At 32.1% G+C, this 27,677-nt stretch overlaps 1 protein-coding gene across 2 annotated transcripts; it reads left to right on the forward strand.

The window, feature by feature from the left end:
- The first annotated feature begins 6,834 nt into the window (after positions 1-6,834).
- On the forward strand, positions 6,835-26,679 carry P5CS (Delta[1]-pyrroline-5-carboxylate synthase). Of its 2 annotated transcripts, none has more exons than XM_076404529.1 (13): positions 6,835-7,137; positions 21,499-21,666; positions 21,725-21,868; positions 21,924-22,182; positions 22,239-22,502; positions 22,562-22,696; positions 22,750-23,020; positions 25,219-25,355; positions 25,411-25,641; positions 25,697-25,891; positions 25,978-26,148; positions 26,208-26,303; positions 26,363-26,679. In XM_076404529.1, the coding sequence occupies exons 1-13, from the start codon at positions 6,979-6,981 to the stop codon at positions 26,527-26,529; spliced, it is 2,397 nt and encodes a 798-aa protein (XP_076260644.1). In that variant the 5' UTR covers positions 6,835-6,978; the 3' UTR covers positions 26,530-26,679. The 2 variants fall into 2 exon arrangements, with proteins under 2 accessions (XP_076260644.1, XP_076260645.1); XM_076404530.1 differs by having other exon boundaries at positions 21,924-22,179.
- Positions 26,680-27,677: the final 998 nt, after the last annotated feature.

The raw sequence follows: 27,677 nt of genomic DNA on the forward strand, positions 1-27,677 counted from the left end.
ACAATATTGTTCTAATATTCTATTTGTCTATCATCGTATGTATCTGCTTGTAACATATCAGAATTAACCAAATATTTTTTTTCTTTCCAGAATTTTATTTATAATATTTCATATCAAAGTCTGAACGTTTTTCCAAGCACGTACCATCTGAGCGTTCAGACGCTCCAACATTATAACTGTTTCCTGAAATTAAATAACGATGATATAAGCTATTTATATCTCATCTCAGTTTGATATGGTGGTTTTCAATAATTTATGGAATCGTTTTTTTTATTTTTTTATTAGATTAATATGATAGATACGTTATATCGAAAGTAAATATTTGAGACATTGATATGGGAGTTAATAATGAGAATTTTGTTCTCTCTGGAATGTTTGATTTCTTAGAGTAGTGGCAGTTTTATCCTACCACGTCCGCTTATTTGAGTAAAAACTTTTCGAGAAAATATTACTCAAGAGAATAATAACACCAAGCAACCTAATTTCGGACTACCAGTTTGGATTCCGACAAAAGCATTCAATAAACGGCTATGTTAGGTTCATAGAATAACGGGTGCTATTGAGCGTTCTTTGGTTCCAGGGCTTGTTATATAAACTAAAGAAAATGCTGTCAAAGCAATATATTGGGATAACATCATATATCTTCAATAGACTCTTTCCAATCAAACACAAGAAGAATATTCAAATTAAAAGAAATACAAGCATTTGTGGCTGATACAGCAGTATTAGCACTGATATTTGCCCAAACTAAGTGAGAAAGGAACTATAGTTTGTTGCTTATAGACTATAGTGTGTACATTATAATAATAATTGTTAACAGTGTTGTGGTTGATCTAGACCAGTTTAAATAATAAATAAAAAATTGAAAATCGTTATGTATTGTATGATATTATGATATGATAATACCTTTTTTACAAAATCGAAGACTAAGTGTTAACTTAAAGATTTATTAAGTGTGTAATACAGAGATATATAGTGCCTCTATAAAGTCAGTCTTATCTCGTTGGTTGATTTTATCAACTTTTTTATCACTAGGGCAAAACGAACGATTTAAAAATTTTGGCGGTTCCAAAATTTGCTTTCCTTTTGGCGTCTGTTGGGGGAAAGGGCAGGAAATTCAGGGAAATGGTTAAATTTCAAAGACACGTACAAAGTTTTCATATATTTTTTATCTAAAATAATCAGATATTTGGGTATAATGTTATTGCTGTGCTGAAGTGACAGAAATCGGAAGATGTTCAGTACAAAAGCCATTCAGTTTGATTTTTAAGCACTATTTGATTTTATGTAGAAACATTGTAGACAACTGCTTCTATGGTGTAATGGTTAAAGCGTTTAGGTCCCAAACGGAGGCCGCTGGTTCGATTACCGGCAGGTACAATAAGTTTTTGTTGTTGTTTAGTTAGAACATTTGTCAAATCACCTAGGCTAGTTAGCGGACCCTGAGGCTGAAGCGTTCTTTACTTTCAATCATTGTTTATTTATTCCTATTTTTCCTAATACAACTGCACCTTTACTTGGCTGTTGCCAATGTAATATTAAATTAAATAATTGCGTAATTAATTTAGTAAATACCTAATATTAAAAAGAGATAAATAAAATATTTTTCCGAATTCAAAAAATAAATACCGAATAAATAAGGCACCGACTTCAAAGTAGTCAGTTAGTAGTAGTTAAAATAATATTGTAAATAGATAAATAGGTTTAGGTAGGGATTAAGCTAAATTGTGTGTATATAGTAGAATATAAAGTACATGTAGTAGATAGGTTAAATAAGGTATTTGATAATTTCTATTTAGTTATTACAACGATTATTATGTGCATATTTTATTTTAAAATATTTTTTGTGCTAAACATCTAAGTTTGATTATTTTTTAATTTTGAGTGAGTTCCTTATTCAAGGCTGTAAAATTTTTTTGTTAAGAATATTTTTGTAATAAAAACTCAAATTATGAACTATAATTATTGTTTATTAAAATAATGAATCTAGAGTATCTTATATCGAATATGGATTGATAATTGTATATATATGTAATTTATATTAAGGTACCCATTAAGGTAACATTAGGTCATCAATATAATTCAGTTATTGATAATCGGTATCTATTTCTTGCGTAGTTAAAATGTGACAAATTTTTCACAAATATTGTTGTTTGTTGAAAACAAGTTGATCCGAAACTACTTAAGATCAAGGCCAGATCTGCTATAAAAAATGTTCGGTTGCTAATTTTTTTTAGTGGCTTCAACGCAAAAAGCTTTCTGATTTACTTGCGCAGGCCATTTGAAAGTCACTGGCATAGAAGTCATTACGTCATAAGAGAATATAAACAAAAATTTCATTTAGTTCTTTTTTCAGACATGTATGTATGTATATGCATGTATTTTTGAACATACAGTAATGTTCACCAATTCCACTAACATTTTTGTTGTTATAGCTGTGGTAGGTCTGTTACACTTATTAAAAAAATAACAGACAACATGAATATGTCTACACAGTATACCTTTAATGTTATTTGCACTGAAAAACACTTTTTAAACGTATATCGCACTTATTGAAATAACGTCGTATTGCTCAGTATTTTCATATTATTTAACATAAATAAACTTTTGTTCCTTAGTAATCTACACAATTAGTATTACTTATTTATAATATTTTACCTATAATACTTATAATTTATTAAAATAATAATACGATATCCCTTGAATTATCAATTATATTACGTATTACATTAGTAATACGTAGACAAAGAAAACACTGATTAGGATATTGTAAACAGTGGTATTACAATAGGAATTTCCATCAATAATATGTATTAAAAGTAATGATAGTTCAAGAAAAGAGATATGTCTATATTTTTAAATACTGGAAATTTTAATATGATTTCGATCAAGACGATAAGGATATCTGTGACAAGATACGATATATTTAAATGATTAGTAAACAGCACTAAGTATCTTTGTTATCTGTGACATTGTGTACAATTAGGCACTTTATGAATAAAAACTAATGAAACATTTACATTTTAAATTGATTTGTAATGGTAAATCATCGCAAACAATCAGAGAGTAAAAATTTCTAGAAAGTTATTATTTCTTGGAATACATTTAGTTCAAGGTGAACGTATATTAGTATATAAAGTTTGGGAAAAATTAATTCCGGTTTTTAACGATAGCTGACATTAATTTAACCTATCCTTGTAATATGTTTTCAATAAAATCCTTTAAATGGAAATAGCCCATAGAATATTCTAGATATAAAGGCATATATATATAGACTCATTGTTTTCTCAAACAGAATGAGATTTCAGAAGGTCGCTTTCGTTATTATCTTGTTTTTTTACTTCTAAAATGGACCTCAGGCTTATTGAAATGGGTCTGAAATGATTTTTTCATATTCATTCCGGAAATTACGATGTTAAAGTGGATGAAATTATCATAAATCAATATAAGTATGTTTTCAGAGTGATACCTTTGGATAACATATCGTAAAAGCGACAAAAATGACTTTTGAAGTGATTAAATGAGAACCTCTATTCTAAACACCATATTCACAAAATATTCCACCCTCCAATTGTCAATTCCCAGTTTGTTTTAATTTAGTCTACTTGTTAAACAGACGATTTCTTTTATATGGCATACAATTTCTTTAACTTTGAATTCTATTACCAACTATACAATACAAAACCTACTTCCTTTTCTGTCATTGACGTAACATTTCGGACACGCGCATTTGATTGAAATTCAGTTTATGTGACACCCAATTTCTCAATTTTTTTTAGACGTTTGCAAGAATCTACAGGGGATAAACAAAATAACATGAACAAAATGCTGTTTCCGTGTAAATAATACGACACGTATATATTGTATATGACACACATATGACTTTTAAAAACTTTTTTCACCTAAAATTCTTGTAGTATAACCAGTTTTCGTTAACACTAACTTCTTTTTCTGGTACTGAAGTAACCGAAATGGTCACGTAAAATGGCCTTTCAATAAGCCTCCTATCAATTGTAGAAGCATTTATGAAATAGTAAAGAACTACTAGTAAATACTTCAAAGAATGAGATTTGATGAAGAATGGTTCCAGTCGGGCAGTATTAACAGCAACGTATTTGTGGATTGATGAAGATGAAGTAGTTTTTAATAGACCGGCTTTAGAAAAAAAATTTTTTCAGTTGTTTTGAATAAAATAAACACATTTTTTGACAAAATTATTTTTTTTTATTCAACATAATTGCCTTCAAGGGTTATTATGATTATACTGATTATAGCGACCTTTCAACTTTTCGATACCATTTTTGTAGTACGATTTGTCCTTTGCTTCAAAATAGCCCTCAGTTTCGGCGATCACCTCTTCATTCGACGTAAATTTCTTTCCAGTGAGCATTCTTTCAAGATCCGAGAACAGGAAATAGTCGCTGGGAGCCAGATGTGGAGAATATGGTGGATGAGCAAGCAATTCGAAACCCAATTCATGGATTTTTGCCATAGTTTTCACTGAGATGTGACACGGTGCATTGTCTTGGTGAAGCAGCACTTTCTTTTTCTTCAAATGCGGTCGTTTTTCGGCGATTTCGTCCGGTCAAACGGTCCAATTACACTATGTAATAGTCATTGTTGATGGTCCTGTCTTTTTCAAGGTAGTCAATGAAAATTATTCCATGCGTATCCCAAAATAGAGACGCCATAACCTTGCCAGTCGACTGTTGCGTTTTCGCGCACTTTGGAGCGGATTCATCGTGTAGAGTCTACTCGGATGACTGTCGATTGCACTTCGGAGTGAAATGATGGAGCCATGTTTCATCCATTGTCACATATAGACGCAAAAACTCGGGTTTACTACGCTTGATCATCTTCAAATACTGCTCCGAATCATCAACTCGTCGTTGTTTTTGGTTAACAGTGAGCTCGCGCGGCACCCACTTTGCAAAGAGCTTGCTCATACACAAATATTCGTGAATGATATGATGTACACGTTCAGTTGATATCCTTAGAGTATCTGCAATTTCATTCAATTTCAATTTACGGTCATTCAGAATCATTTTGTGGATTATTTAAATGTTTTCGTCGGTAACAATCTCTTTTGGGCGTCCACTGCGTTCATCGTCTTCGGTGCTAATTTCACCACGTCTAAACTTAGCATACCAATCCTTGATGGCTGATTTTGTTGGGACAGTATCCGGAAACTCGGCATCAAGCGAAGTTTTTGCTTCAACTGTATTTTTTCTTTTCAAAAAGCAATAATTTATCAACATGCGAAATTTCTTTTTATCCATTTTCTTCACAATAACAAAAGTTGCTTTACTCAAAATGCTATAATTCACAAACTAATGATCCGACCGCTGTCAAATTTATACAGTCATCTTTTGAGGGTTAGAGCTAAGTAAAATCATATGGATTTAATTCCAGTAGCGCCATCTATGTGTCAGGCCGGGACTTTTCAATTGACCTGTTAATAGCATACTCCATTATCAAGATGTCGGCAAGTGCAATTTCTCTTAAAAGCTATGTGGTAAAATATAAAAAGCGAGAAGGTCTTGAATATATGTTATTTGTTTAACTTATCATGTAAAAAATCGTTGCCCCAGCGGAGAATTTTTTACAAGTGGAGATTTATTGATATATATTGTCTCACAGAGAGTACTTATTATATCCAATATTTGCTTTTGTTGAGAGCATTCTTTTATAACGAATCCGGTTGTTTTGCTTATAAGTAAATTAATAATACATTTAAATGAATAAAATGAATATGTTTACCACTTCAATGTTTTTTAATCTAGACAATTAATCAAAACAATAATACTAAACAATGTGATATTGATGTATTACATAAAATATTTTCATTCAGTTATTGTAAATGCTGACGTTGTAGCGAGAAGTTTCTACAATTACAAATGGAATAATTAGTGATAACATTCTGAGGATGTGAAGCTTGAATATATTGCTTGCGATTGTTCTTACGAGATGTCATGCTGTAAAATCGACTTATCATGTCTTTGAGTGTATTGATTATTTCTTGAGTATTAACTGTTTGTTCAGATTGTAACAGTTCATAATATGCGACATTAGGGAAATAATTCGTTCCACCATTACGTCCATTACGCTCATTAATTTCTGGGATGGGAAACGATTCTAGCCACTTCTTGGTAAACATTCAAAAATATAATAGTTGTTCTCAAATGACGTCGTTTGGCACAACATATATTATACAGCACAATTTCATCTACACTTTCAAGTTTTTTTACCATAAATGTTTTTTTTTTTGGTAACATTCAAATTTTTATCAGAAATAAATTCATAAAATCTGAAACAATTGCATTTACAAGAACAAATTTAACACTTACTAGGGCACTATCTGATACAGATCAGCAATTATAATAAATTTACCTCGCAGGTTTATAGGCAAATTTAATTAATATTCGAGCTGCAGCTGTATCCATCACAATCTTTACAACGTTGGCCGAGTGTGATCATGCAAGAATATCATCAAGCAAGAATAGCAAGTATGCACCTAATGGTATCCAATATGGATAGGTCTGAATTGCACAGAAGCATTCAAAAATAGTTAGAAACAATTAATGTATCGTTTGTTAAATCAAGATATTCGAGCTTTTGAACAAATGCTGTTCATTGATTTTAACATATTTTAAAGTAATAAAATCAGGACGAAAGAATATGACCGTTATTTAATGAAAATTATTTATAATCAAAATAATTAAAAAACCGCATATTTTGTGCAGAACATAAGTTTTTTGAATTAAAAATGCTTTGCCATTATTGAATTGTTGATATAATCTTAACCTATAAGCTAACGCTGCTGTCACTTTACGTGTAGTATGTTCATAGTCCAACGATGTTGGCCGAAACAAAACAGAAAACTAATCAATATCGTTATCAGCTGTAATTAAACCTCTTCATCTGAAATGCACAAAGATAAGTACGAGTCAGTCGGCGTGCTACAGACGGCAAGACACGATGTTGGGTAAGAACGTACTTGTCGCCGGTCCCCGGGTACTATCCCGTGGTCTCCACGGTATTGGATTCCTTCGTCTTCAGGCACTTAAACCGCTATCTGTCCAGGTGTATAGACAAGCCAGTACAACTCCGAGATTATGGGTACCTAGACTGTCACAGGTAAATTTTTTAATTATTTTTTTGATACTTGGTGGTCTGATGAAATATCATAATCATTTGTATAAGAGCAAACAATTTTTCTCTGCATTATATTTAAACAAAATATTACACAATTTGAAACTAGATATAATTAGTTTCAAAGTTCATGTATTTCCGTATATCTTATTATCTCTCGGTATATTAATACATCAATGGAGTTGATAAAACAATAAGATCTTTCGAGCTGGGTACTAAGTTTACAAAGAAATCTTTAGTGTGACGAGTCAATTACTAACATCACTAAAATATTGCTAGTTTACTTATTTATATTTAAAATCATAATATACAAATATAATATAAAAGAGAACATTTGGTATATTGTGTACAAAATATGACCTCTGTACTATTAACGCAATATATGACATAATACAAATAATAAAGGCTGTCTCAAAATTTACGTAACATTTGGATTAAATAGAATACAGTTTTTGGAATTATATTTTGTTTATTTTATCATAAAGTATCTAGGATATGGTTAAAATAATCAGTCTTTTGTCCAAATTTTTCACGACCATTTCCAATAAATGTGACTCAATTTTGTTGGTGGTACGTTGAATAATCTCCTTCAACAAACAGGTGGTTGCCATGTTAATATATATCTATGACTATAATTAACTCCATAGAAATAAAACAAATGTAAGAGAGTAGACGATCAAAGATTAGGTCATGCATCACCATGTCATCTCAGTAATCACTCAGTAGTCACCATTTTGTTGAAACCACATCAATATTATGTCGTGACATCGAATACTAGTAAAAGTTACTGCATATTGACATAATGTCGATGCAATTGTTTATTGACAATCACATCCAGATTTTCTGAACCATCAAGCAATCTTCAACATGATGAGAATAGTTTTGGGAATGATTTTACTCGAATAATCGGCATTCAATTGTTTATAGTGGCTAGTAATTAATTTTTATTGATACTAAATAGTTAGATGTTTTGTTTTTTCTTTTTCTGGGTTTCCAGATATATTTGCATCAAAGATTGTATACATTTTGAGACATCGTACTTGAATTTAAAATTAGCTGGAAATAAATATCTTTGTAAGACTATTGATAGTTATTTGATTAATGAAATAGTAGAGTAATATACATATTTATTATATACTTACTAATAATACAATGCTTAAAATAAATTTAATATAATGCTTGATTTAACCAAAAAATATTTGATCTAGTAAATTGTACAAAATGTTTTGTTGTTCAGTAAGAAAAACACAATTTTGTGAATCAAATGCATTTGTTTTAATAGTCAAATTATGTTCTTGCACTGAACATATGAAAAAATACACTTCACTGGTTGCTTTTGTGATAAACTTCACTGATCTTTAGACATGAACGCTTAGAAATCAATGGGAGCTAAGCCTCTTTAATATTGCAACAGATCGTTGTTTAATTCGCGGATTTTCGTGAGACTGTGCGAGAACATCTGGTATATTGATAAAATGTAATCGATGCATTGAATTGAGTAAGGAGACACAAATAATAATCATTGAAAACTTGTTTAATGAATTTTAAATTTGCATTAGAATACAAGTTTATACTATTGTCAGTAAATACGGTATCCATTGTGCACAACACAGCCAATCTGTTGATCACACTGCGTCATCAGATATTTATGAAAACCGAAACAACGAATATTAATCAACGCCATCTTTCATGAGGTGAAACATTTTTAGTACACATAATCAATCAACACATAATATTTAATATTGTTGTCATAAAAATAAAATATCAATATCAGAAAATTGTCTTATGTAAAATGTGACTACAAAATGTCATCAAGGCTAACAGTCTCTTATTTTACTATGTAACTTTAAATATAGTTTAGTAATTTGTTAATTAGATAATTCAATTTAATTATTACAATATGTAAAATAAACAATTATGATAAAATACAGATTTTAAAGGCTATGTTATATTCAAGTGTTTGGCTACTTCTATTATTATATGTGCTTGTTATGTAATGATTGTGTTTTTATCTAATCGCCATTTTAAACTTACTTTAATTATTTATTTTTGTGTGTAATTAGTTTTATCGTTTTTAAATTAGTTCAAAAATCGTATTATAGTAAATACATATTTGTTTTAATTTGAATTAAATGCTAACAAACTAGTTGTGATTTAAAAAAGTTCGATTCATATTTATTCTATGTATGTTTATCGTCATAAGATGCTATAATTTGCGTTAGTTGGGAACCCTTGACCTTATGCGTTTATCAACATTTTTTTTTTTTTTTTTTTTTTTTATAATTATATACATTGTTACTAGTCGTTGCCGACTAACCTACAATTTGTCCTTATAATAGCTTAAATCTAGGTATATATCTAATAGGACTCATCAGTCCTACATAGTCTCTAACATAATAATAATTGTTTTAACACTTTGAGTTTTTTCTAATGCACCTCACTGCACTACACTACAACACACTACACAAGTTCAAATGGTTTGGTCCTTTTGAGTCTGCGTCCGGTTTTGGTGTTGTCCAAGAGTTGTAATACTTCGAAATTAACATGAGAGTGAAGTCTCTCCTCATGTCTCTTTGCAATTCTTTTAATTTCTTGATTGACAGTCGGTATCTGAAGATCTCGATGTAAATAAATGGTCCGGTAATATCTGGGTGCACCTACGATGCTTCTTAGGACTTTATTCTGGAAAACTTGTATTAGATTTATGTTGCTTTTTGCGGAACATCCCCATAATTGTATTCCGTATGTCCATATAGGTTTTAATATTTGTTTATATAGAAGTAATTTATTATGTATAGTTAATTGAGATTTTCTTCCAATTAGCCAATACATTTTTCTATATTTTAACTCAAGTTCTTTTCTTTTCTTTTTGACATGTTCCTTCCACCGTAGTTTTGCATCAAGTGTCATTCCGAGATACTTAGCATTATTGCTGTATGGTATGACAGTGTGGTTTATGGTCAATGGTGTAAGCGCGGCCTGTTTATAGGTGAATTGAACATGCACAGATTTGTTTTGGTTAATTTGTATTTTCCAGATTTGGGTCCATTTATTTATAGCGTCAGTAGCCTGTTGTAGGTTTCGGGTTGCTTCTTCGCTATTGTTTCCGACAGCAAGAATAGCAGTATCATCAGCAAATGTAGCCATTGTAATGTTTTCGATTTGTGGTATATCACATGTATAAAGTAGGTACAGAATTGGCCCCAGTACACTTCCTTGTGGTACACCTGCTTTAGCTTCTTTTATTGTAGAGTAAGCTTCCTCTTGTTTCACTCTAAACATTCTGGCTGTGATGTAAGATTTTAATAGTTCGGTGTGTTGCTTCGGTAATATTTTCTGTAGCTTATGGACGAGGCCTTTGTGCCATACCTTGTCGAAAGCTTGTGCTACATCTAAGAATACAGCTGAGCATACTTTATTATCTTCATAGGCTTTTTCAATAACATCTGTTATTCTATGCACTTGATCAATCGTTGAATGTTTGGTAATAAACCCAAACTGGTGTGTTGGTATTAGGTTTTTTCTCTCTATAATTGGTTTTAATCTTTTCAAGAGGAGCTTTTCAAATACCTTAGCTATCATCGGTAACAGTGAGATAGGTCGATAAGCTTTTATATCATTTGGTGATTTTCCAGGTTTTGGAACCATTATTATTTCAGCCATTTTCCAAACGTCTGGGACATATTTCAGTCGAAATGCTGCATTGATTAAGTTAGTGAGCTTTATAATACCCTTTCTTGGCAGATTGTGCAGCAATTGCCCTGTTATTAAATCATAGCCTGGTGATTTATTTGGCTTGATGTTAGTTTTAATAACGTTGGTGACTTCTTTCGGAGTTGTTAATTGAATTGTCGAATTTTCGCCGTCTATGTCCGGTAAAGTATGTTCAATTTCACTTTCGTTTGGTTTGAAAGTTTTCTCTAAATGGTCAGCGAATGCTTCTGCTTTCTCCAGGTTGCTGCGTGCCCAACTTCCATGCATGTTTCTTATCGGAGGACTATGTAGACAGGATCGTTTTAGGTATTTAGTGGCTTTCCAGAGCGAGTAGTCTGTGTTCTTGTCATCTGTTAAATTTCGTAGATAGTTATTTATGGAATTGTTTTTAATTTCCAAAATTTCCCTCTTCAACCTTTGTGTTATGTTGTTTAAGATATTCTTATTTTCAGGTGTTCTATTTTGCTGCCATTTTTTCCGTAGTTTTCGTTTTTCAGCTACCATTTCCTTGATTTCTTTCGGGTAATTTATTCCTTTGGTTGAAGTTTTAATTTCTGGAGTGTTATTCCAAGCAGCCTGTTGGATGTCTGCAACGAATTTTTCGGTTTCATAATTTAATTGGTCTTCTGTCTTAAGGGGAACATTTAGTTGAATTCGATTGTTTATTTCTTCAACAAATCCTTCCCAGTCTGTCCTCTTGTTGGTTAATGTTGGATTTTGTTGTTTTCTTATAATGTTTTCACTCAGCGTCAAAATCACAGGTGTGTGATCTGAACTTAAGTCAAAATTTTCTTCAACTTCCATGTAGTTAGTGGTTATGTTTCTAGCTATAAAGAAGTCTAACAGGTCTGGAGTTTTCTCTGGATCGGTAGGCCAATAAGTTGGTTTTCCTGTCGACATGTAACTGCACCCTAGCTCAGCAGCTGCTTTATGTAATTCATTACCTTTAGTTGTCGTCATTCTAGATCCCCATCTTGTATTTTTAGCATTGAAATCACCACCGATTATAAATTTTTCTCCTAGGTTGTTTAGAACATTCAAGTAATTTTCTTTTTTTTGGTTGTATCTTGGAGGGCTATATATGGAAGCTAATGTAACCCTGTATTTGCTAGATATAACAGTTACTGCCGTTACCTGATTTTCTGCTAAACTGAGTCCGGGTTCTTGATGATGGCATATATTATTTTTTATTATTATTGCACTTCCTCCTCTTGCTGTGTTAGCTGGATGAATGGTGTGGTAAAAGTAATATCCTCTAAATTTAATAAAGGATTCCTTTGTCAAATGGGTTTCAGATATTAAGCAAATATCTATTTTTTGCAATTCTAGGAATACTTGTAGGTCAGCGTGATGTTTCTGAATCCCATTAGCATTCCAAATTGCGATGCGGATGTCTTTACTTGCCATTTTTAGTTCTTGAGGCCACCGCCCTATTGTTTTCGAGTTTAAGTAATCTTTCAGAAAACGATTCAATAATCTTTTCCTGGTTGTCCAGCTTTGCTATAAGTTTCAATAGCAGTTCGTTGGTTGTAACGTCTTCTTTTTTTGTTTCTTTTTGAGCGGTTTGGTTTATGCTTTGAGCATAGGTCATTTCATCGTTGATTTCGTTGTACATTTTTGGTTGTTTATTTTGAGTCACTGTTTTTTGCTCTTTAGCCTGACTGATTTTATTTCTTCTCTCTTGGAATGTTTTCGCAACTACGCATCCTCTGTAGCTTGCTGGATGCGCTTCATTGCAATTCGCACATTTCGCTTTTGTTCCTTTGGGTTTTTTGCATTCTCCCGTGATGTGTTTTCCTGAGCATTTTACACACCTTGGTTCCCTTTTACAGAATTTTTGTGTGTGTCCATGTAATTGGCATCTCTTGCACTGTGGCACAAGATTTGCCTTTCTAAGAGGTTCTATTTTTACTTCGACTCCTAGAATTTGTTTAATTTCATAAATTGCTTTTATGTCCGTGTTATGTTGGAATGATAACATAAACAGTGGTAAAGGCTTCTTCTGGACAACTATTTCTCCATTGTTATTTTTATTTCGTTCTTTTTTCAGGATATTTGTGACGTCAGTACATTTAAGTCCATTTTTTATTAACTCTTCCACTATTTTAGTAGTTTTAGCTGTCGGTGGAAGCCCTCTTGCCATTACTTTAATGTCTCTGGTTTGCTTATCTTCATACGAGTGCCATTGTAATTTTAGGAATTCCAAGCACTCAGCAATTTTCGTAAAAGTTTTACGACATTCGGCGTTTAATTTGATTTGTCCATTGTTTAATGTTGTTGCTCTAAATAGTATATTATTTGTTTTCATTGTTTCATATAGCAAGTCAAAGTCTGTGACATTACTTACTATAATTGGAGGTGGTCTCGGCACTTTTATTTCTTTATTCAATTCTTGTGCTTTAATGGTTTTTGGTTGTTGTGGTGAAGCTTCAGGTGTGTAGTTTGCTTTTCGTTTCTTATTTCTTTTAACTGTTATCCAGCCTACTTCTTTTTGCAATTCTTCCTCGTCTGTTTCATAGTTTACAGGCAATTTGTTTTCAGTGCACTGGTTCACTACGGGAATGCTAGTTGGATTGTATGTGTTTTGGTTTTTTATTAGGAGTTGTAGTGCATCTAATTGTTTTTGCATATTTGTTAGTGCAATTTCCAGATTCCGTCGGGCTGTTTTTTCGTTAATATACGCATTATAGAGAGCTTGCTCATTTTGCGTTCTCTTATGGTTTTCTTGACAAAAGATTTGATTCTGTTGTGCCAGATAAGCTTCACCTGACGTTGAGGATTGTGTTTCCATCTCATTTAGTCTCTGGTTCTCTCTATTAATCATTTTTATTTAATGAATAGTTTAATTCACGTTTTTACAAAAATTTCAGTACCGGTATTTGTTTCAGAACCGTTATAACGCCGCATTTGTGGTACAGATGATGCACCTCCGACCCTTAACAGCCCCCAAAATTTTACCTTTGTTACTTTATTGCAGTGACCATCGTTTTAAACACATTTTCACTAAACATTTAACGCGCAGTTTTAACACTGTTATTGTCGTCACGGTTTTTACTTATTTTTTAAAATCGCATTTGTGGCACAGGTAGTACACTTTCAAATTTATTACACTGACCGTCGCTCCAAATACGTCTTTACTCTACGAAGGTCGAACGACAACTGTTTATCAACATAACAGAGGCTTATTTGGTTTACTAAAAATACAATATACCATAGAGAGCTGTACATTTAATTACAATACTAAATACCTTCATATAACAAAATTTAACGTAATAATTTTTTGTTTAATTTATGATCTGTTATGTGTAAAATTAATTAGAATAGAAACTCCTTCCAAATTCTTTAATAATTCGATATTATGTTGGATAAATATATTTCAAAACAAAACTAGTTTTATTTAGGAGTAATCTGCTGATATAGTTTATCTTTTCAGAGATTTTTGTAGGTCAAGTGATTACCATTATTCTTAAGGTCGTTGGTTTTTAGAATATTATATTGTTAAAACTTTAGTATCGTAAACTATAATCCTTATTTTTTATATTATTTTTTTGTTTTGTTTTACGTATTATTTTATATCTAGAGTACTTATATATGACGGAAACCAAAGAAGCTTCATAGTAACCCTTAATTATTATATACTTACTAATTTTATCCTTGTAGTGATTTTCCGAAACGTCTACAAATACTCCTCTACCACAGGTATTATTTCTTCATTTGGTAATATTCTACGGTGTGAGAAGAACTATAAGTCAGAGTGAGCTAAATCCAGCTGATAAGCTGTATGCTGAAACAATATATACTTTAATTCATTGATTTTACTGATAGCTTTTTGATCTGGTGTGTTATTATAAAACTGTTGTATATTAATAAACCAGATTTTTTATGAATTTTTGAATCAAGTTGGTTCAAAATATTGTAAAAATAATGCGAGATTTTTATGTTATCAGGTTGAAGGTAATCTACGATGGATATGCTTTTTTAATTATTAAAAATTGACGATCCCTTCTTTAGTCGTTTTATTAAAACGAACTTGCTATGGCAACGATAGGGACTAAGGACTAATTACAATAAATAAAACAAATGAGGCATAACCTCAAATGTTATCAATAGTAAATATTTACACTACAATGGCCTTATGATGAATAAATTCCGGATATCCTAAATATAATAATTGGTTCGCGCCTTGCAAGATTCAATCACATTTCTCTTAGAACGAAAATTCACAATTTGTTTGAAGTTTTTACCGATGTGTGTTTACTATAGGGATCCTCACACTATCATTATACGAATTTCAATTTTTCAAGCGTCATTTTTTCAATCAAATTAATTTTTTTGCAGGCATAACTTTTATTCCGGGTAAAGTAAATACGTAGAATTGTCATAAACTAGTCTTTCAAAAGTGGTCATCTAGCCTATTGTGATTTGACAGAGGAGTAGCACCCTAAAATTCTAAAAACTGCAGATTTCTTCAAACTAAACAAGGAAAGTAATGAAGGTGTAATACAATTTTGAGTTGTCCGTGATTAGCGTCTGTAGTACGTTAATAATACTAAAAACCTAAATAACTCAAAAACTCAATAATACCAAATAAAAACTATTGTTTTATGTAGACGAATGTCAAAACTATCTTAACTATCTACTATGTCGAATTTAAAAGTTAGATTAGGTTGTTTCTGAGACTGGGAGATTGAGACTTCACATTTTCACTAATAGATATCGCTGATCAAAATACATGCAATCATAGAGAGAAAAAACCTAACACGAACACAGTTTGGGTTTATTAACAAGCATTCAACAATCGATCAGGTCCTCAGAATAACAGATGTTATTGAAAAAGTCTATGAAAGTAAAAAAGTATGCTCAGCTGTATTCTTAGATGTAGCACAAGCCTTCAATAAGGTTTGGCATGAGGTCTTGTTCATAAACTACACGAAATGTTCCCAGAAAAACACACCGAACTACTGAAATCGTACATTACAGCCAGAATGTTTAGAGTTAAACAAGAAGATGCTTACTCTATAATAAAAGAAGCTAAAGTAGGTGTACCACAAGGAAGTGTACTGGTGCTTATGCTTTATCTACTCTAGACTTGTGATATACCACAAATGGAGAATATTACGATTGCTACATTTGCTGAAGGTACTGCGATTATAGTTGTCAGAGACATAATAGTAAAGAAGCCACACGAAAATTACAACAGGCAATATAAATAATTGGACACAAGCTTGGAAAATAAAAATTAACGAAAATAAATCTGTGTATGTATAGTTCACCTACAATCAGACCATATAACCACCAATAACATTAAATAATACTATCATTCCATATAGCAACAACGTTAAATATCTCGAATCTTGATGCAAAACTTCGCTGGAAGGAACATATAAAGAAAAAAAAGGACTGGAATTGAAATATCGGAAAATGTATTGGCTAATCGGAAGAAAATCACAACTATCAGTACATAATGGATGGGGGATGTTCTGCAAAAAGTAACATAAACAAAATAAACATTTTTCAAAATCCTGAGAAGTATTGTGGGCGCACCCAAATACTACAGGACTGACTACCTACATCCAGACCTTTAAATACCCACAGTCAGTCAAGAAATCAAGAGAATTGCAAGGGGGAATGAGAAAAAACTCTATTCTCATGAGAATATTGAAGTATTATAACTTTTGGATACCACCAGAGCAGGACACAGACTCAAAATAATCAAACCATCTGATCTTGTGTAGTGTTGTAGTGCAGTGATATGTATACACATTCTTTCACCAGAGACTGAGATAGGGCAGATGGGTTCTCCTAGATATATTCTTAGATTTAATTTATTATACAGACAAATTATAGGTTAGTTGGAAACGACTAGTAACGATCTAATAATTAGATAATAATATAAGAAAATACACGCAGACACCAAATTTTATTGAGCATGATTCTTGCTGATTTGATCTATCAATGAAATTAATATAGAAATAATTTATCTATATACGAGCACATTGTTTAATCACAATAACGAGTAACGGAAAAAACCGCGTTCATAGTTCAAAACCGAAGTGCAAACAGCTAATCAAAGTGTACTTTGCCGAAAAAAATTGATCAGTAAACAGGGTTAGTTCGTCATTAAATTTTGTTGTTTTCCCAATAGCCGTCGTAAACAAACCAGATACAAAAGTGCACTTGGTAATCGTTTTGTTTTGCATGGGTGCCGATGTTTCGTTTGAATTGCCGAATATAAACCGACGCTTTTTATGGACGATTGTAAAATTGTACTGTTTTCTTAGAGAAACTGGGTTTATTGCGAGATATAATTAGCATAATTGAACAGTTTTATTTTTAATATTACAGAATGTTGTGTATAGGTAATAAATAATGAAATAATTACGATTATCTCATTTAATATTAAGCTTGTTGTTATCGTAAATTGAACAGGGGTAATTCGATTATTGCTATTAGTTATTCGATTTTATCATTAGTTGTAGATAAGTCGTAAATTAGATACTGATTTGATTTTAAAACCATTTGATAGAAGTAGATCTAATCATTTAATGTCTGTTAGCAGTATAAACAAACAATCATCATTTGCGGAGACTTTTTGATCTGAAGAAATTTATAGTTATTGCGTATCAATTACTTGTAGGAGTATATGTTAAGGTTGGTGAAGTAAGACACGGTTGTCATATAGAAAACATTTCTTAAGGCTGAATGTGCATAAAGACGCTTTTCGATTTTTCTTCAAATGCGACCGTTTTTCAGCGATTTCGTCCTTCAAACGGTCCAATAACGCTATGTAATAGTCGCTGTTGATGGTTGTTCCCTTTTCAAGGTAGTTGATGAAAATTATTCCATGCGCATCCCAAAATACAGACAGACCTTGCCAGCCGACTATTGCGTTTTCCCACGCTTTGGAGCGGGTTCATAGTGTGCAGTCCACTCGGATGACTATCGATTGGACTTCGGAGTGAAATGATGGAGCCATATTTCATCCATTGTCACATATCGACGCAAAAACTCGGGTTTATTACGATTGATCATCTTCAAACACTGCTCCCAATCATCAACTCGTCGTTGTTTTTGGTCAAAAGTGAGCTCGCCAGGCACCCATTTTGCACTGAGTTTTCTCATACCCAAATATTCGTGAATGATATGATGTACACGTTCAGTTGATACCTTTAGAGTGCCTGCGATTTCATTCAATTTCAATTTACGGCCATTCAAAATCATTTTGGGTTTTTTAAATATATTTTCGTCAGTAACAACCTCTTTTGGGCATCCACTGCGTTCACCGTCTTCAGTGCCTTTAGTAGGAGAACTTTCCTGTTGCTCTCACCACTGCGCTAACCAAGCCGGTTGCTAGAAGTTATAACCAATGTGTTTTTTGCAACATGACAATGCTTGTCCAAATGTTGCAATATCCATTAATGTATCAAAATTAGATTAATTCGTGCAAAAATGATATAATCAAAAGATAAATAAGTCTTCTGATGTGGTAAATTACAATTAATGTATAATTCTATTTATTTGTACTTATAACATTTATGTAGATTATAATGTGTGTTATTAAATAATTTCCATTAGATTGGTCATTTTATTTGTTCATTAGTTGTTCATCATTAGGTAATGCGAGTAAAATTTTAGGTCTCAGAATTTTTGTTCACCATGCGTTTCCTAATAGTAGAATAAAAATACAATCAAATGTAACATTTAAAATGAATAAAGAGGCTATAATAACCTTCATGATCCTGAATAAAAATAAAAGTTCAGAAGTGGTATCCAGTACTTCCACTCTGGAAGTATGACTCAACTGGATAAGACAATATTCTCTCAACAGTTCAAAAAAACCTTGACGAAAATCAGTAAAATTACGTCGATTCTTTAGAACATCCACCCTATTAGCCAAACGTAGTTCCATGTCTAATCAAGAATACATACAATATAATATCACTGGAACAAGTGCATTACGTGTATTGACATTATATGTGTTTTTAGGAGAATAATATTTATTTATAATGTATTTCAAACGACAGAAAGGGTTCTTTTTCGAAAGACAAAATTTTAAATAACGTGGTAAAACAGCACTAACAGATACAATTTTACTTTATACCTTCTTTGAAATTTTTAATATGACATATGGTAAAATCGTTTAATTAATTAATATTCATATTTTTAAAAACAAAATATATTTATTAATTCAAATTTATTGTATTGTCGTTATAATAAGCCCTTTCTGAAATAATACACTAAAATTTTTTTTTACGTTATATTTTCCTTATTGTCTCCCGTGAAAAAGAAATTGATAGGAGTCATATCAGGTAAATATGGTGGTTGCTGATTACGTTTGTTATATTTTTGATCGGAAACATTTTCTTTCAACATATTTGAATTTTTTCAATTGAAATTATTTCCAGTTACAATTTAATTCGTTATAGCAAATATTAGTTGACGTTAATATATAGTGACTTAATCGATTTTCAACATTCGTATATACATATTTATGATAAAGTTCGGCAAATGCCATTTACATTCAAAAAATCCAAATTTTTGAAGAAGACAAGCAAAAATTCCTTATATGTTTTTATGTTTTATCCATTGTAAAAATCCTAAAACAATCTTGCGATAAATCGATAAAATCGAGTACAGCATATAAAATAAATGACGAGTGACGTTCAGGCCTCGCATCAGTGTTGTTGACAGTTATGTCAACTTGGTAACAAAAACAATTTTAACAATACTTTTAAACCGTCTTTCCGAGCGGTTAGCGCCCCAGATTTTTTTGAAGAATGTATATCAAACATTAAATAATGTTTAGGTATATTATTGTTTACTTTATGTACAAAATTATATTTTCGATTTAGTTGAAATATATCAATTTTATTCGACTCTGAACTATTTTCAAAAATAATAACTCAAATATTTAAATATTTTGGTTTAGTTTTGAACAATTTGGTTTAATTACAACTTATATAATGTTTGTTTATATTAAAAACAGATATTTATCAGAATTAGAAGTAATAATCGTCTAGACTCTTTTATTTATATTGGCTGATAATTGCACTGCTCTTATTTATAGTATTGGCTCAACTATTTACCATTCTTTAAAATATATACCCAATATTTAGATATGTTTCTTAACTATTCAGTGGCAATAGGTATATTTACTTTCGCTGTTCATATATATAAAATTTGTGAAAATAATAAATAATAACCTTCAAGTTAACGTTCTTTAGTTCACCATATGGTGTTGAAAAATTATAATTACTATTTCTTCTTGGACGTCCTCTAAATATATAGGAACAATATGAATTTTTAAATTATTATATCTACAACTAAATCGTGAAATTAGTTAAATAAAACTTTAATACAGTGTCTTTCTGACTTGAAAATAAAAAGAGAAACGGAAATATTATTTAAATAATTCGGAGATGAAAACGTTGTCAGTGTCAATTTTGTTGTCAATTGCATGCTCCCATTTTGGTTAAATAACTAAGTTTTTTTATGGTCTGGTGAACAATTATTTTTAACAGTAAGAAATTATATTCTTAATGAAGTAGTAATATTGTATGATGATAAAATCAAAATAATCTAATTATGATAGGCGTGTTTGAAGATATGATAACGCCCTGACAGATCGATTTCTACAAACAAAAGATCCTAACCCTAGATTTTGATCTAAATTGCAGTTGTTTATAGGCATAGAGTAATAATTTCTCTGTGTTTATATGGGTTTTATTTGTTTATAAGATGAGGTAAAAATAAATTACTGTATTCGCTATCATGAATTTTGTAGGTTTCATTGTCAATGTTCTATCAAAGAAAATAATGTCTTAATTCAGTTAAATCTAATGTTATATATTAAGTAAGAAATTCGAATTTTATGATTATTTAAAACTATTGGTATATGCTAATTTTGAATAATCTTATGTAATAATAAGAATTGAAATTATTGATAACACAAGTTTTGATAAGATGTGTTGAAAAGAAATACACAAAGGAAATTGATTGATATAGTTTTTGACCTTCTTTTCTCCATCACGCTATTGTGAATGATCTAATTTTTCCTATTATTTATTTTAAAAATGTGCGTAAATATACACAGCCCCATTAGTAAGGTTACTGAGATTATTATAATAGCTATTTGATTTACAAGTGTTCCTATATATAAAATTCATTCATTCACAATATTAGTAATATTTAAAACATGATTTGATAAAATGCTTTGTGATAAAATACCAGAATAATTCTAGATTACTTTTATTAAATGTTGGAGCCATGATAACAAACACAAAAATTTAAAATTCCCCGCAAAGAACTATTATTCGATATTTGGTATTCTCCAGATGTCAAATCTTGTTATATGATTTTTGACATTAGACTATTTTCACGGTGTTTTTTTATATTACCGAAATACAGATAATTATTTTTATTTCCAATATAATACAGACTTGTAAAACTACCGGAGATATTTGAAAAGTAGTAACGTAGTAGCCAATGACTTTGATTAATTTGTTCACTTATGATGTTTAGGAATAAATAAATTTTAAATCACAAACAAACGGCTCGAAATAACTTGTACTTCCACTAGTAAAGAATCTTTCTGATTAGACAATAAGGTGTATTTATTATTTTGTTATGTAGGTATCACTCACCTCTAAAGGTATTCAAGAGAAGCGAGAAAACACATTTACTGACAGAAGTCAATTGAAATACGCCAGAAGACTCGTCGTAAAATTAGGAAGCGCTGTGATTACCAGAGAGGATGAACATGGATTAGCACTAGGCCGACTAGCATCTATTGTTGAGCAAGTATGTACCCAGTATAATAATGAAAGTGATATGTAAAATACAGTTTCCTTTGTTCTAGGTAGCTGAATGTCAAAATGAAGGGCGCGAGTGTATTATGGTTACCAGTGGTGCCGTGGCATTCGGTAAACAGAAACTTACCCAAGAATTACTTATGTCACTCTCGATGAGGGAAACTTTATCACCAACGGACCATACTAGAGAAGTAAGGTCTCAGTAACCGACTCCCTATATATTTTATCATTAACACTGTCTTTAAGGATGCTCCAACTCTGTTGGAACCAAGAGCTGCAGCTGCCGTCGGCCAATCCGGTCTGATGTCTCTGTATGACGCCATGTTCTCGCAGTATGGCGTTAAAATAGCGCAAGTATTGGTAACCAAAGCCGATTTTTACAATGAGGAAACTCGCAGAAATCTGATCAGTACTCTGTCTGAATTGATCAGTCTTAATATAGTTCCTATTATTAATACTAATGATGCTGTGTCACCCCCACCACAAATCGATGAACCCATTGGTGGCAAGTAAATATTTAATTGCAACGTCATTTTTGAATTAAAAGGAAATATGCTTTAGCTAAACCGGGTAAAAGAGGAATATCTCTGAAAGATAACGATTCCCTTGCTGCTATGTTAGCAGCCGAAGTTCAGTCAGATCTCTTAATCCTTATGTCTGACGTCGATGGTATTTACAATAAACCACCATGGGAACCAGGCGCAAGATTCCTTCACACCTTTTCGTCGGAACAAAGACAAACCATCGAGTTTGGACAGAAGAGTAAAGTAGGCACTGGTGGTATGGATTCTAAAGTCAACAGCGCCATCTGGGCATTAGATAGAGGTTAAAGTCATCGTAGATTTTTAATCAAAAAATGGAATAATCAATTTTAATATCTTTAGGAGTTTCTGTGGTTATTTGTAATGGTATGGCCAAAGAAGCAATCAAAACCATCTTATCCGGACGAAAGATCGGTACCTTCTTTACCGACTCGGCAAATATTGGTAGTGTTCCCACAGAAATTATTGCCGAAAATGGTATAAACAACTACAATATCGTAAATATTTCACTATAATATAATCTCCTGCAGCTAGGACTGGCGGTCGAATTCTTCAAACCCTTACGCCAGATCAGAGAGCTTCGTGTGTTCATACCCTGGCTGATCTGCTAGTATCTAAACAATCGATGATTCTGGATGCGAACCAGAAAGATCTACAGGAAGCCTCCCAATCTGGCTTAGCTAAGCCTCTGTTATCGCGTCTTTCATTGACGCCAGCAAAACTTAAGAATTTGTCAGTTGGTTTAAAACAGATTGCCGACTCTAGTCATAATAATGTTGGAAGAGTGTTGAGAAGAACCAGGTAATAATTATATCTATTTATAAATCATTAGGTGTATGACTAGTTTTTTGTGATCTTTGCGTTTCCTTTATGATTTACGTTTTGTCTCAGGTAATAAATTAATTTACGCATATTGTCCAAAATGTTGAATGTCGCTTATCCATTAAGGCGTCGTATATTTGGTCGGCTAGGTCTAAATTTGGTCTATATGCTGTCAACGTGAAAATATGCCATTGCAAGTTTAAGGGGGTCTTCTGAGTCACAAAATCAAGCCTCGGCATGCAGTACTATGCTTGGTTTGGTTCCTTAACAGTTCAAATTTCTTGCATAGTCTCCTCAATTGTTATCTCGAGCGTTCCGCCTTTTGACCATTTTTCAGGAATAATAATAAAATTATTCCCTATTTTATGATCTATTAGTTGTTTGCATGTGTTATATAATTTTTCTCCTCCAAGGCGTTTTTTTTTTAGAAAAATTATAATATTAATCGAAGTATATTCCATAATTTTCAACAACTTTTATTCAACAATCTTTCTGCCAGTATGGCAATACTACTGTGTCGAAAGAACGATGTTGGTTTAGCAGTGATTCAGTCATCGATCCATTTTCACGTTTCTACATCAGCTCGAAACCGTATCATGCTACATCCATCTGAACAAGTGGTAATCAGAACCAGATCAGATATGGTGAGTGGATTGAACACCCAACATTCTTTTGTGATTCTTTTGGATCTATTATTTGCTGGTCTTTTCTGCAACAATTTGTCGTTAAATTTGTGGATTTATCGGTGGACATTTGTCTTCAGTGGCAGTTCATAATAAACAACACCTTGATGAATATTCGCTTAAGTGTCGATGTGGACATCTCTTCTAGGCTAATCCGTGACTTTCTGCGCTTGGGATTACTATAGTTGATTCATTCTTTATTCTCAGTCACAATATGCCACAGAAAACTTTTTTTTTACTTGGTGCGCAATGAAACCGCGTTGTGTTGGCTGACAGTGGCATTTTGAGTCAATTGTGTGGTTTGCATCTTCCCCATCGTATGTAAACATTTGACAATAATCGATTCATCAACTGATAAACTGCCTGAAAGTTCTTTAAATTTTTGAACTGGGTTTTCCCCTAATAAGTCTCCGCAAGCCATGTCTTGCCATTGACATAAAACCATTACTTTTAAATCGTTGAAACTAAATCCGATAATTTGAATATGATGGAGTAGTATCACCACTACCACTTTCATCAAAATATCATATGCAAAATAGCATGCAGAGAAATGTTTAAACCATCGAATATAAGGGTTAGGTTATGTGATTTAACAATTTCTTATATAGGTATTTCGCACTTTCACTAATAAAAATCGCTGATTATATTTATACTTATTACTTTTTCCGTGTAATATTCTTGAAAAAAAATATATTATTCATCATCCAAGTCTTATCGTTATTGTCAGATAATCAGTGAAAAGCGCGTGTTTATAAGTTGACTTATAGTTTATTTTAGAGATGCCGAAAATATATCGACATTATTTTTAAAAAATATCGCCGATAAGTATTGGACTTTTTATGTGAAAAGTAATATTTCAGTATTAAAAACCTGGGGTTTTCGAAGGAGAGTTTCGAACTTTTGTTTTGAGATTTTCCTTAGGCTTTCCAATAAAACAGCCAATGCACGTCATGAAAATTTATGACATCAACACGTCACATCGTCGTGTTTCCGCATTAATTTAGAATTTTGTTTTACAAGGTTTGCCGTTTTATAACCTCTGATTATCATCAGTAATGTTTTGAAGAATTTTGTAAACATTTGACAACCTTGTCGGCACCAACACAAATCGAATTTCACAGACTGATTTGGTTACATGTTCCGACGCGCCATACAGCACCCCAATTTTTACAAACTGAATTTGGTGATATATTCGACGTCACTTATGACGTGCATTGGCTGTTTTATTTGAAAGGTTTTATGTTATGATTGGCCAACACAAGTTGAATCGGATTTTTAGCATTTTTCCTATTTGGTCCAAGCCCCTGGAAGTAGTTGTCTGACGGATGATCAGTGAGTGTGAATGTTCTATTTAACTTGAAGCTCCAAGAAAAAATCTGTAAAATCGAAGTTATACGTTAGATTATATAGGTTATGTTATATTTTCACCTATTAGTTTACTAGTTATTATGTCGTAGTAAATTCCAACAACGTCTCATTGAAAATGTTTCGTAGGTTAGCAGAAGGGCTTGAACTGAAACAAATTACCGTCCCAATTGGTGTACTCCTGGTTATCTTCGAATCAAGGCCTGACAGTTTGCCCCAAGTTGCTGCCTTGGCTATTGCTTCAGGAAACGGTCTCCTGTTGAAAGGTACGCGGTAGTTCTTGCATTCAAAGTTTTCGTAACTCATTATTTTTTATTATAGGCGGAAAAGAAGCTGCTCATAGCAACAAAGCTCTCATGGAATTGGTGAAGGAAGCCTTGAGTACCATTGGAGCAACCAACGCCATATCTTTAGTTTCTACGAGAGAAGAAATTGGCGATCTTCTTACGATGGAACAACATATTGATCTGATTATTCCGAGAGGATCCAGCGATTTAGTTAGAAGTATACAGTCACAATCTCAGCATATTCCAGTTATGGGTCATGCTGAAGGTAGAGTGTGTAATAATGCTTTAAATATCTGTTATGTAATGTGTTTATTGTATAGGTATTTGCCATGTATTTGTTGATAAGTATGCCGATCTTAAAAAGGCAATGAAGATTATTAGAGATGCCAAATGTGATTATCCAGCTGCCTGTAACGCCATGGAGACTCTTCTGATCCATGAAGATCTTATGAACACCGATTTCTTCGCCGATGTATGCAGCGTCCTGAAGAAAGAAGGCGTCAAAATTAATTCTGGTACATATCGAAGATGGAATCAACTAGAAACTGATTATCATCAATTAATTTGTATCTAGTTGGTTTTACATGAACAATATTTTTAGGTCCTGCTCTAAATCAATTACTAACTTTCGGTCCACCATTGGCCAAGAGTATGAAACATGAATATGGCGCTTTAGAATGCTGCGTTGAAGTAGTTAAAGGAATGGAAGAAGCTATTGATCATATTCATACGTATGGTAGTGGACATACTGATGTTATCGTTACAGAGGACAGTATGTGATTATTGATGACGCCTGAAATTTCAATTAAACTGCATTTGATTTTATTTTAGACAGTAGAGCTGAAGACTTCCAGAAAAAAGTTGACAGCGCCTGCGTATTCCACAATGCCAGTTCCAGATTCGCTGATGGTTTCCGTTTTGGTTTAGGTATTTTGTTTTAGTTTTTGCTTTATTCTTATGTTATGAATTTTTTAATTTTTTTTCAGGTGCCGAGGTTGGTATTAGTACTGCTAGAATTCACGCAAGAGGACCAGTAGGTGTTGAAGGTCTACTGACGACCAAATGGGTACTTCATGGAACCGATCATGCCGCGGCTGATTTTTCGGAAGAAGGAGGAAGACAGTGGTTGCACGAGAGTCTACCAGTTAATTAATTTAGGCTTTAATTAAATATTATAAAAAAATCTAAATGACAGCGTTATTATTAATAATGTAGACTGTATATTTTTTATTGTATAATTTATTCATCTTTTAAGTACACTCTTAATTTGATTGTTTTTTTAAAATAAATTCATTTTAGTATACGTATGGGTTTTATTTAAATAACTAATAAAAGTTTTTTTTTATCTTAACAAATTTTGCAGCTTTCAGAAACTGCCACTGTGGTTTATATAGGCAATTTATCTAGCAAACTGTAGATCATGGATTGGAATATTTGAGAATTTAACACGTCGTTAGCATTTTTTAGTTATTTTATAGTTCAAAAGATCCGATGGTATAAGGATGGATCCGAAGTTTATACCAACTGATATTTATTTGGACTTGACCTATTGCTTAACGTGGCTATCGTTAGTTAAGCCATCTACTGGCGAGTGACCAACTTGGATATCATCCCAGAAGACATCCGGTCTCAACAATCTCAAACATAAATTTATGACCATCCCCCAGCAGGATTCAGACCTATTGACCATTGTGTTTTGTAAATTCATTTTCATGTGGTTATTTCTTATAACTCTCGAAGTGGATTGTGAAGATCAAAATGTGAAAATCATCCAAAATCGGTTGCTATACCAGAAATAGTCGATGCTGTACGTTATCTTATAAAGGAGGATCGTTATGTGATGTATCATAAGATCGAGACATTCTAGGACATCCTAGTAACTTAAGCATTAAGTCGAAGAAAAAGTTAAAATCGTAGATGAGAGATATTATATCAAGCATTGATTACAAGCATTGAAATAAAAGCGATTTTAATGATAATGAAAATGGTAAGGTTAGACCTCATAGAGTGGTATCTTTAATATATATATATATATATATATATATATATATATATATATATATATATATATATATATATTACCATATCTATAAGGCTTTTCAGGCGTTTTATGAACGATAGTATCCAAAGAAATGACAAAATATACAAACTATGGTAAAATATCATCGATGAAGAGGAGTAGTAGGAAAGACACAAAGAGCAGATTGACAGAGATCGACGAATATTAAAAAGATTTGTGACTGGACAGCATAAAACTACCGCAGCAAAATTGACAGCTAAACTTAACACTCATTTGAGTAA

This window comes from Rhynchophorus ferrugineus, unplaced genomic scaffold (genome assembly GCF_030347505.1).
Source record: "Rhynchophorus ferrugineus isolate W39M unplaced genomic scaffold, kcgeb_rfMv2 rfM4, whole genome shotgun sequence".
Taxonomy (NCBI): domain Eukaryota; kingdom Metazoa; phylum Arthropoda; class Insecta; order Coleoptera; family Curculionidae; genus Rhynchophorus; species Rhynchophorus ferrugineus.

Bases quoted from the DNA above. Each gene is read 5' to 3' on its own strand.
- P5CS (XM_076404529.1), top strand. From the start codon at position 6,979: ATGTTGGGTAAGAACGTACTTGTCGCCGGTCCCCGGGTACTATCCCGT. The intron at 25,642-25,696 runs GTAGAGTGTGTA...TTTATTGTATAG, and splicing joins AGTTATGGGTCATGCTGAAG to GTATTTGCCATGTATTTGTT. The intron at 26,149-26,207 runs GTATGTGATTAT...ATTTTATTTTAG, and splicing joins TGTTATCGTTACAGAGGACA to ACAGTAGAGCTGAAGACTTC.